Source organism: Oncorhynchus nerka, linkage group LG26 (genome assembly GCF_034236695.1).
Source record: "Oncorhynchus nerka isolate Pitt River linkage group LG26, Oner_Uvic_2.0, whole genome shotgun sequence".
Classification (NCBI taxonomy): Eukaryota; Metazoa; Chordata; class Actinopteri; order Salmoniformes; family Salmonidae; genus Oncorhynchus; species Oncorhynchus nerka.
The window spans coordinates 18,892,441-18,904,524 of record NC_088421.1 but is presented as its reverse complement, the minus strand read 5'-3'; the positions used below and the strand labels follow the sequence as shown (position 1 = coordinate 18,904,524).

General features: G+C 42.8%; 1 protein-coding gene across 1 annotated transcript in view; it reads right to left on the bottom strand.

Annotated features, from left to right (window-relative positions):
- The window catches only part of LOC115110604 (microtubule-associated serine/threonine-protein kinase 1-like), a 66,111-nt gene that overhangs the window by 29,411 nt on the left and 24,616 nt on the right, over positions 1-12,084 (bottom strand). Inside the window, exons 3-4 of the mRNA XM_029636406.2 lie at positions 655-752; positions 459-534 (exon numbers count right to left, since the gene is read on the bottom strand). Of these exons, the coding sequence (XP_029492266.2) occupies positions 459-534; positions 655-752 (174 nt within the window). The remainder of the gene's footprint in view (positions 1-458; positions 535-654; positions 753-12,084) is intronic.

Sequence of the window (12,084 nt, the reverse complement as noted above, 5' to 3'; positions counted from 1 at the left end):
ATAACACAACTGATCCACCGTATTGTGTTAGTCATAAGAGCCATCCGAAGGGAGAGGGAATTGAGTGGAGTGGCCTGGCCATTGTGTTTCTATGGGGCTGCAGCATGCTGCAGTGACAGACTGGCAGAAAGATTTGATAAACACGAACAGTGAGTACAAAAAGCTATTACTGCTCATGCCTCTGCTCCTCTAACTCTGACTGACTGACTGACTGGGAAGAGAAGGGATGACTGGATTGGACCTCTTCACATGTGTATGTTGTTGTGTATCTCAAACATACATACACACATTCCTACCTCCTGGCTAGGCTCTTTGGCTTCCTCTCACCACTGACTCTGAGAGGTGTGATCATTCTCACTGGAAGGTGCTAGACCTGCATCTAACAGGTATTCAACTCTCCCTCCCTCTCTCACATACATACACACGCATGCATACACACAGTGTCAGGGAGCTGTTACCTTCTGGAGGAGGCGAATGAGAAGTGTGCCGCGGTGCTGGAAGAGAAGTTGCGTGGGCTGTCCAGAGGGCTACTTCCTGGAAACATAAAGGAATGGGAATAGCGAAACAGACAGAGCATGAAAGAGGGGGAGAGGTACTGTATAATGACGTGTTTACAGTAGGATGTTTGCAGTCCGAGATGGCTGTAGTACGTACCGAGGTGTCCAGGGAGGGGCAGAGGAGAGTGTGGGCGGTGGGGCAGAGTGGGGGAGGTGGTGGTCAGGATCAGACTCTTCCTGTTACTGGTACGACAACTGGAAACACAGAGAAAGACAAATAGAGGGAGTTTTATGAACAATGATGTATTAGTAGGAGACCTTCTGTGAAGGTTTAGTGTGGTACATAAAATATAGAGTGTGTTACTGCAAGTATGTGTGTGTGTTTGTCTGTGGTTTAGTGTGTTCAAGTGTGTGTTTGTGTGTGTGGACATGTGTGTATGCAGGGCTCACTGCAGGAGGAACAAGACGATAAAGAACATTCAATTTGCCATCAATCCTCAGCCGTCTCCTCTCATGCAAGATAAGGGTGAAGAGTAGGAAGGGGGGAGAGATACAGAGCGAGAGAGAGAGAGAGGGAAGACAACAGGATCCTCTCAAATCAATGGGAGAACCTCAATCCTAATTGGAACCTCCACTCCACACACTCTCCTCCATGTTGTACTACACATGATGAGTCTATCTGAGTCACACACAGGCATTCTCAGTAATGGCACGAGGCCTCTTCAATGGCACTCTAAAAGCCCACAGCTCAGATCCATTTGAAACACACTCAGATAGCTCCATCACCAGCACTATGACATATTGCCCCATCCACTCCTCTTTAATACTGTATGCACTACCAGTCAGTCAGTGTAGCTTGGCTTTACCGTAAAGGAAAGGAGGAGAGATGCTGCGTTCATATGCTGGTCGGAAATAGGAAACTCGAAAATGTCCAACTTGCTGATTCGTGGGACACGGCAAGCGTATAACTACAACCAGTTAGCAAGATATTCCTAGTTCCATATAGCATGTTAATGTGAGAAGAGTCCTGCTGTTTTTCCACATCCTACCTCTGTCACACAGGGGAGAGGTTATACAGACATGCCTGTTGCCATAGCCGCAGGAAGTAGGGGTGCTGAGGGTGCTGAAAATCCCCCTAAATAAAAACTATTATAAATAATAATAATAAAAAATAAAAAATACATTTCTTCACAAAAGTGGCGCACTGGGCCTTTACTAGTCCTTTATTAGCGAACCGGTGTAGCCCTCTGTAGCGCGGAAAGATTTTCCTTCCCAAAAAGTGCCTCAAGCCTTGAACAATACAACATTTAACTGATTGAAAGTAGGGATATCAGTGAACAAATTCCATGGTCAAGGCTACGATGGCCCCAGAGCAATGAATGAAGCTTACTCACGTGTTCAAAAGCGCACATCAGACCGGGAGCCTAATGGTTCTCAGGCAGGCCTAGCTCTTCATGTGTCTAAGTTGAGAAAACTATCTCTCTGCAGAAGCGACAGTTACAGGGTTGGTAAAAACAGCTTGATTGCTCTAGCAACATCCGGGAAACTGGGCAGAAGGGAATGGTGCTTCAAATACAGCAATTATACAACATATTTAATTGTGTCTCTCATTCTCCTTCAACATATTATTGAAAGAGATAAATTGCATCAAAAAAGTTATTTAACAATTTGCAATGTTTGAATTTCCAACATTAATTACTGAACAAGTAATTACATTATTGCCGCCAGCAAGCAGTCTAAAGATGGCAGCATTGCGACACCATGTATAGTGTCGTGAAATGTGAACATGAGGAAAGGATGACCAAATAGGCCTACCAATAAACATTTATCCATTAGCTAAAGCTCTAGGCTACATTCCTTTCTGCTACCACAGAAAGCCCATCATCGAATAGATGTCGCAATTTTAGCACCATGGACAGTGATCAGCAGTCTATACTTTGTTAGTGCCTGTCCGGTTAACGGGAGGATGAGCTCCTACCATGTGGGGAACCAGAGAAGCTACTTTATACCAGTGGCACAGATGGGGGGGGGGGGGTCTACCTGTGTCAGAGGACCGTCCCCTTGGCCATCCCACTCCTCAAGTGCCCTTTTGGGTATTTTTCTGTATACAGTTTTTGTCATTGTTGTTCTGAACCCACTGACCCCAAGTTGTCATGATGTCATCAAGTAACACTTGATAACACTTGATTTAAATAGTCATCCATATTCGGTCTGGTGGTTGACTGTTACCGTGACAATCCAATTGCTAACTCAACGACAAGCCGATGCTGATGACCAGTGCAACAGTGGTGCAATTCCATCGAGGTGCAATTCCCACTCTTTCTTCCTTCCGACTGGGCAGTAGCAGAGAGGCAGCAGTTGTGTCCCACACCTGTGTGAAGCTAGCCACAATAAGGATTAGCCACAATAGTGGAATTTTTGCTTCGCCTTAAAAATTAAAGTCCCCAATTAATACTGACCAAAACAGATACAGAGTGGAATAATGCCATATTTAGACTAGATATTAATGCTAAACAAGGTTGGAATGTTGTTATATAACTTAAAAATAAATACAATAATTTATTAATTTGACAATAAACAGTAAAAAAACAGTTAATTGGTGGCATAAATATATGCACATGTACAGCCTTGCCTATAGAGTGTGCAACCATGAAATGGGGTATCAGACTACTGTACAGTGACACCCACAGAACACAACTATGTCTCGGGTCAGATCTTGGGTATTCGGATTCTGAGTGGACCCGAGAATAATTCTAATCCCCACTCAACTATTGCTACACAACATATGTCATCAATTTAGGGCACCAGGCATATACATTCAGCCTTTCCCAGCACACAGGCAGATACGTGAGAGGAACTCTCCTTGACCACACACATACACAGCCCCCCCCCCCCCCCACCACACTTTCACCACACCCCACCGCCACACACACAGTTTCTTTGACGTTGTTTCAGAGTGTTTTTCCGTCTGAATAAATGCAGAGTCACTGGGACTAATAGGCTGATTGCTGAGTCATGACGTGAGCTGACTGTAGGATCACCCAGTCGGACAGACACAGAGGCAGTCGCAGAGACAACCTCCTCTATTCCATTGGGAGACAGAAACAGAGTGCTGCTAGCAACCAATCACAGACAGTCTAGTCAGGCTGCAGGTAATGCTAATGATTAGCATGACTCTGCAACAAATCAGTTCAATCAACCCCTGTGTTTGCTCTATCTGTTTGTTTCAGTTGTGAAGATTGTACTCCTGTGCTTGTGGTTATTACTGAGAATGTTGATAAAGAGTTGATCACAAAACCAGCTGTTAGCCTAAACCCAAATATCATCAACCACTATCCAGAGTGAGGAGTTAATTCATTTTTGTTTTCATTACCTTTCCTATAAAATATGATCCGTCATCAAGCTTATAGTTATGGTCATTTAAGGTCTCAACTCTTTAGTCTTTGCTACTGATGGATGCCTCTGTAATCCTAATTTGTGGCCCTCATCGCCAGCACTGGGCCTCTCCAGATTCAGTCCTAATTCAACGTGAGGGAGAGGCTTTGGAGACGTATTAATTAACGTTTCATTTCACTGCAGATGATGGTGGGACCAGAAAGCGACCGCGAGCACATTAAACACTGTTTCACTTGGCTTTCATCACGTTTGTGGTTAATTGTTTCTTCAGCAACTGGGGCTATTTAAAGGAGTGCAGGGCGCTCAGAGGCATCAGTGAGAAACCCAGAGTACAAAGAGCCTCACTGGCTGAGATTCTACTTCTGTGGTTCTCAGACTAGCAGGATAAATGCACTCTCAATGCCGTGGGAAATAAATATGGCTAAGTGTTCACACAAATATGTACACACGCACACAAAGGCACGCATGCAAACGTACACACATGCAATTTAAGATGCACTACATGGCCAAAAAGGTGTGGACATCCCTCAAAATGAGTAGATGTGGCTATTTGAGCCACATCCGTTGCTGACAGGTGCATAAAATCGAGCACACAACCATGCAATCTCCATAGACAAACATTGGCATTAGAATGGCCCATTCGGAAGAGCTCAGAGACTTTCAACGTGGCACCGTCATAGGATGCCACCTTTCCAACAAGTCAGTTCGTCAAATTTCTGCCCAGCTAGAGCTGCCCCGGTCAACTGTAAGTGCTGTTATTGTGAAGTGGAAACGTCTAGGAGCAACAACGGCTCAGCCGCGAAGTGGTAGGCCATACAAGTGCATAGAATGGGACCGCTGAGTGGTGAAGAGTGTAGTGCGTAAAAATAATTTGTCCTTGGTTGCAACACTCACTAATGAGTTCCAAACTGCCTCTGGAAGCAACGTTAGCACAAGAACTGTTCATCGGGAGCTTTATGAAATGGGTTTCCATGGCCGAGCAGCCACCACATGTCTAAGATCACCATGTGCAGAGTGGTGTAAAGCTTGCCGCCATTGGACTCTGGAGCAGTGGAAACGCATTCTCTGTAGTGATGAATCACACTTCACCATCTGGCAGTCTGACAGACATCTCTGGGTTTAGGGGATGCCAGGAGAATGCTACCTGCCCCATAGTGCCAATTTTAAAATGTGGTGGAGGAGGCTGTTTTTCATGGTGAAGGGAAATCTTAACATTACAGCATACAATGACATTTTAAATGTACAGTTTTTTTTTAACCAGGCAAGTCAGTTATTAAGAACAAATTCTTATTTACAATGACGGCCTACCGTGGAACAGTGGGTTAACTGCCTTGTTCAGGGGTAGAACGACAGACTGTCAGCTCGGGGATTTGATCCAGCAACCTTTCGGTTACTGTCCCAACGCTCTAACCACTAGGCTACCTGCCGCCCTGAATGATGATTTTGTGTTTCCAAGTTTGTGGCAACAGTTTGTCGAAGGCCCTTTCCTGTTTCAGCATGACAATGCTCCCGTGCACAAAGCGAGGTCTATACAGAAATAGTTTGTTGAGATCGGTGTGGAAGAACATGATTGAACTGCACAGAGCCCTGACCTCAACCCCATCAGTACAACCCCTTACTCATTATTTAAAGGGCAATTAGTGTTGGTGTAATGGCTTTATAATTTAGGACCAGTCCCCCACGGCCTTGGGGCCCAGACCCATTCTCTGGTTGCTCATTCAGGGTCACAGGCAGACAGGACAGTGGGGAGATGTGGCTGTTTGTTTCAGCCCCAGTGACTAAGACTGGACTGAACCGGCTGACTCCACACAACCTCCCAGCTGACAGGCTGCTCACTGCCTGGGGCTTCTCACTGAAGAGGACGGAGGGAGATTGAGAGGAGATAATAAATTAGGAGGGATGGAAAGGAAGGGAGAGATGGAGAAAGAAATATAGGTGGGGAGAAGACATGGAAAAGAACAAGGGCAAGAGAAGAAAGGGATGGGTAAAGAAAATAAAATCATGTGGAAGAGAAAAAAGGAGGGAGGAAAGAGATAGAGACAAAGAGAAATGAGGTAGGGAAAGGGAGGATGTTCTCCCAGTGGTGCTCATCATCCTTGCAGGTGTAACCAGTGTGAAATGGCTAGCTAGTTATCGGTGCCCGCTAGTAGCGTTTCAATCAGTGACGTCACTCACTCTGAGACCTTGAAGTAGTTGTTTACCTGGTTGTCGATGTGTTCAGAGGGTCCCTGGCTCAAGTCCAGGTTGGGACGAGGAGAGGGACGGCAGCAACACTGTTACACAGGTGTAAGGTAAACATGACCCAGTTCTTTCAAAGTGCTGTACACACACACACACACACACACACACACACACAGACACACTATAATGTAAACACATGGAAACATAGCGAACACACACATTCACAAAAAAACACAGGCCCTTCTGCTTGAACAAAATGCATGACAAATAGGAGCCCTCATCACCTTATTTATGCTTATCCTCTGCAGAGGGAACAGACCTCATTAAAACCTCTTATGGCTGCGATCCCCGTACAGGGATCAACATCAGGGGACATTTCAGAGTGACAACTAAAAATACAACGTCGTAACATTAAATATTCTTGAAAACGCAAGTGTCTTACACCCTTCAAAAGATTAGAATCTTGGTAATCAAACTACGTTTTCCGATTTAAAATAGCTATTACAGAGAAGAGCGATCAACAACAAAAAACATTTTCCGCCATGACAATTTTTACACATTCACATCTGAAGGTAAAATTATGACTTACATTCTGATATCTTGCTCTTATTTCTCTTCCTGAGGGTCCCAGTGATCAAATGAAGTGCCGTTTTCTTTGATAAAATCCCTTTTTATAGCCTAAATCGAAATATTTTGTAAACCGTTACTGCCGCGAATTCCATCTCTATCAACTTTTTACAGAGCATTCGACGTAATTACACACAGTAAACAATCGTTTATCTAGTCATGGTTGGTTTCAGTGCAATCCTCTGGATGTTTGCAACACAGCCAAACGTGATTGCTTTTTTTTTGCGGGGAGTATTGACCGAAGTTAACTGATTTGAAGACAACGAGCAATGACTTCATTGCGCACCAGTAATTTTAGCGAAGCTTTGTTGATTGACTGTATTTCTCCTCAATGACCACTGATCTTCTTGAAATCTAGCTGGGTAGATAGCCAATGAGCTAAGGTAAACGCCAGTATGTGATGGTTATGGGTTGGACCACCATTCCCTGTTTGTAAACGCACGCGTAACGAACTCCATTCTCGCCTTGACCATCAGAGTAGTTGCAGTGACGCTTGCTACCCACAGCAGTATTTTGGAAAGTAGTATTTTGGAAAGTGTTTTTTCAATGATTTCATTGAAGACATCATGGCGAATAAATCAGGAAAAGCGAAGTCCAAGTATACAGATTTGCACCAGATTATGGATGAGATTGATCGGGAAAGTGAGACTGATTTTTTGTTTGAGGAATCTTTGAGTGTTAGGATTCAAACAGGAACTGAGGAGCTGTTTCTGCAAGGACAGGATGTACTTCTGGACGGGTAAGTGCTAATGCCGTTTTATGAAATATAAATATATATATATATATTTTTGCAAAAAAAAATATAGTATATATGTATTTTTTTTGTGCAATTTGCAATGAAATGTGTAAAGTACACATTGGCTATAGTGTGTGTGTATGTATGTGTACGGCCCATAACCTGTGTGTGTGTGTGTGTGTTGTTTGTTGGTTTGTTTGGGTGTGTGTGTGTGTGTCTGTTGGTTTGTTTGGGTGTGTGTGTGTGTGTGTGTGTGTGTGTGTGTGTGTGTGTGTTTGTTGGTTTGTTTGTGTGTGTGTGTATATATTTATGTGTGTTTATATATATATAAACACACATATATATATATATATATATATATATATATATATATATATATATATATATATATTCTATATATATTCCATGTCAGATATATATATATTCTCAATTTTTTATTCAAATGGAATGGAGTAGGACAGCAAACACACACATGGCCACTGCGCCTGCTATTCCTCTCCATTTCCATATGAAATAGCCATTGGGTGCTGTTCGCGGGAGGGCAGGCCCACAACAATGGCCGGAGTTGAATGGAACAGCACTTCACCTTAGTGACTGTTCCCTCTGCTCTATACAATACATATCTGTTTATTTTATGTAATGATAAAAGGCTCATACAATATAAATATTTTTTTAATGTTTTCTTTCACAGTGATAGCGACTCCGACTGGGAGCCCCCGGTGCCAAGCTGCCCGCTCTACCTCTGCCCCCTCTACTCCTGCCTCCAGTGGTGTTCATATGCCACAGTTCATTACTGCAGGCATGACTGTGCCTCAGGGCCAAAAGGGCACAGCATGGAGGCGTCGTTGTGTTCTGTGTCACATTACCTGCACCACTTGTTCAGTTTGCCTCTGCTGTACATCAGAAAGAGAGTGCTATGGGACAAGGCACAGGCAGCAAAATATTGTGTAGAGGACTTCCAAAGGGTCTACTGTTTAAAAAATAAATAAAAATCTAATATTTAAAAAAATATATATATATTTTTTTTTGTGTGTTAGAATTGCTTTTTGATATGTTGTACAGTATATAGTTATTTGCACTGTTGTATATAGTTATAGGTCATTTCACCAATTCGGCCACTCGGGTACATTTGGGTGACTTGTGTGGGACACCTGGGTTACTTCATGCTAAAGGTCATGTAGCTCACCCATTCCTGAAGTTATCAGTCTGAAACTTTGCACACCTACAGTTGCTATCTTGTGTTATCCATCAAAATTATCTCCAACATCCTATCTGACTGTGTGGCTATTCTAGTACATGTGAAAGATGATGCTACAACAATAAAAAACAGAAAACGTATGCTCTTTCTTTCTCTTTTCTTCCACCAGATCTACTGTGTTATATTCTCCTACATTCAATTAACATTTCCACAAACTTCAGAATGTTTCCATTCAAATGATACCAAGAATATGCATATCCTTGCCTCTGGGGCTGAGCTACAGGCAGTTAGATTAGGATATGTCTTCAGGCGGAAATTGAGAACAAGGGATGCAGCCATACCAAACCATGTCTCCCTCCATGCTAACAAACAGGCAGGTGCAATATTGTATTTATATGGATGAGATGACAAATTTGAATTTGACAATATTCTGAAGGACAAAAAGAATGCAAGAAAGAGAGACACACAGAGCTGCGATGGAGGGAGGAAAAGAGAGAGAGAGAGCAAGAAAGAGAGAAGCTGAGGTTGAGTTGAGATACAGCAGGTGTTTACATCTGGCACTGGAGAGATGGATAGAGGAGGGGGGAAAGAGATGGGTGGAGAAGAGCTGAGACTGGTAGAGAAAAGGAGGGGAAAGATGGATAGAGGGTAGCGTGAGGAAAGGAGGGAAGAGAGATTTAGGTAGAATAGGAGACTACTGGGTACAGGAGAGGTGGGAAGGAGGTAAAGGAGAGAGTTAATGGAGAGGAGAGAGCACTGAGCGGTGGGCTCAGATCACATGTTGGCTTGTTGCTATGCAATGTGCATCAGGAGAGACACAGATAAGAGTTGAGAGAGGGTGACCAGTGAGACGAGGAGAGGAGACAGAGGAGAGAGACACCCGACTCCGTAGTTATTCAATTTCACAGACCATGTGAGATGAAAATAAAATGACAAAGGAGAAGCAATAATGTGAAAGAGAGAAAGAACAAAATATAGTGAATGTATGATGTGGGTGCAATAAGATGTTTTTTAAAATGGTGTAAACAATTTCTACAATAGTACCAAAGATTTTTGTAACTAACCAAAGATAGACCACAGTCTGTCGTTTCCATTGTAAGCAAATTAAGCATAGTGGGCAGAACAAGCATGGAGGTGGGCAGAGCCAAGAACGAGCTAGCGAAATCCTATTGGCGTGGCCTAGCACGTATTAGCATATTCCCGTAAGGGAACGCCTACTCTGCGAAGTGTGTGTGTGCAATAACTAAATTCGCCCCTGCACCCCTTCTAAGGGACTGTACGTTTTTTATAATGAGGGATACCTGAAGAAAATCAGACCACTCTGAAATGAAAATGGATGGCCCTCCCTTCAGTAAAATATATTTTTACCCGACCCTACCCGAAGTTTTGAAAATAATCAAGTGACCCTCCCCTAGACCCAAAATAATACTGGATAGCAGAGGACATGCCTACCATTTACCCGCACTCCTAGCATAGACCAGAGCCTTTAGATATGCAGTTTTAGAAACTGTCCTTCATTTTGTAAGCATTAGCCTACATGGCAAAGTAGCCAGAAGGTTGTTGATTCACATTACACAGCGGACAAGGGTAGCTGTGAAAAGATCTACATTATAATTAAAACACTGCATGAATGTATCATCTTATTTGTGGTCTGAGAAAAAATGGCCTTTTATAAAAGCATTTCATGCAATTCTACATTATTTTACATGACTGGAAACAAGCAGAATCTTTTAATAGCACAACAGCGCATGACAAGTAATGAGCGCATGCTGCAGCACCGGAGAGGTTGTGATTTCTAAACAGGCTAATGTTTAAAAAAGAGGATGGTCTAAGTTTGGAACAGTGCTGAAGTTGTCTATCAACTGTAAAAATTGAGCAACAACAGAACCAGTTACAACTGATGTTTCTAAAAGTACATTCAAAGGCTCTGTAGAATGACTGTATATCCTAATAAGGCATTTTTCATTTCATTATTATTTCAATCTAAATAAAAATAAAAAATTAAACTGCAGAGGAGTATTTCTGCCTGTAATAATCCCCTTTTGTGGGGAAAAACTCATTCTGATTGGCTGGGCCTGGCTCCCCCATGGCTGCGCCCCTGTCCAGTCACGTGAAATCCACAGTGGTGTAAAGTACTTAAGTAAAATATACTTGCTATACTATACCTGGCTATCAGCGGAGCCTTGTCTGGCAGCGAAACAGTTAAATATAAACGTTTTTTGGTGGGGGGGGTATCTGTACTTTACTTTACTATTTATATTTTTGACAACTTTTACTTTTACTTCACAACATTCCTAAAGAAAGTAATGTACTTTTTATTCCATACATTTTCCCTGAAACCCAAAAGTAGTCGTTTTGGATTCTTAGCAGGACAGGGAAAAGGTCCATTCATGCACTTATTAAGAGAACATCCCTGGTCATCCCTAGTCCCTCTGATCTGATGGACTCACTAAACACACATGCTTTGTTTGTAAAATATGTCCTAGAGTTGGTGTGTGCCCCTGGCTATCCATAAAATAAAATAAAAAACAAGAAAATGGTGCTGTCTGGTTTGCTTAATATAAGGAATTTAAAATGATTTATACTTTTACTTTTGATACTTAAGTATATTTTAGCAATTACATTTACTTTTGATACCTAAGTAAATTTACAAACCAAATACTTTTATACTTTTATTCAACTAGTATTTTACTGACTTTCACTTTTATTTGAGTCATTTGTTATTAAGGTATCTTTACTTTGACTCAAGTATGACAATTGGGTACTTTTTCCACCACTGGTATGTTGTTTAATAGCTTGTTGAAATGTTGATCGTCAATTAATCAATCCCTACAACTCATCCAGAACGCCGCAGCCCGTCTGGTGTTCAACCTTCCCAAGTTCTCTCACGTCACCCCGCTCCTCCGCTCTCTCCACTGGCTTCCAGTTGAAGCTCGCATCCGCTACAAGACCATGGTGCTTGCCTACGGAGCTGTGAGGGGAACGGCACCTCAGTACCTCCAGGCTCTGATCAGGCCCTACACCCAAACAAGGGCACTGCGTTCATCCACCTCTGGCCTGCTCGCCTCCCTACCACTGAGGAAGTACAGTTCCCGCGCAGCCCAGTCAAAACTGTTCGCTGCTCTGGCCCCCCAATGGTGGAACAAACTCCCTCACGACGCCAGGACAGCGGAGTCAATCACCACCTTCCGGAGACACCTGAAACCCCACCTCTTTCAGGAATACCTAGGATAGGATAAAGTAATCCTTCTCACCCCCCTTAAAAGATTTAGATGCACTATTGTAAAGTGGCTGTTCCACTGGATGTCTTAAGGTGAACGCACCAATTTGTAAGTCGCTCTGGATAAGAGCGTCTGCTAAATGACTTAAATGTAAATGTAAATGTAATTAGTGACAGAATCACACATTACTTCCTAAGAAAAGTACATGTTTTGTCTCCTCGGCTATAG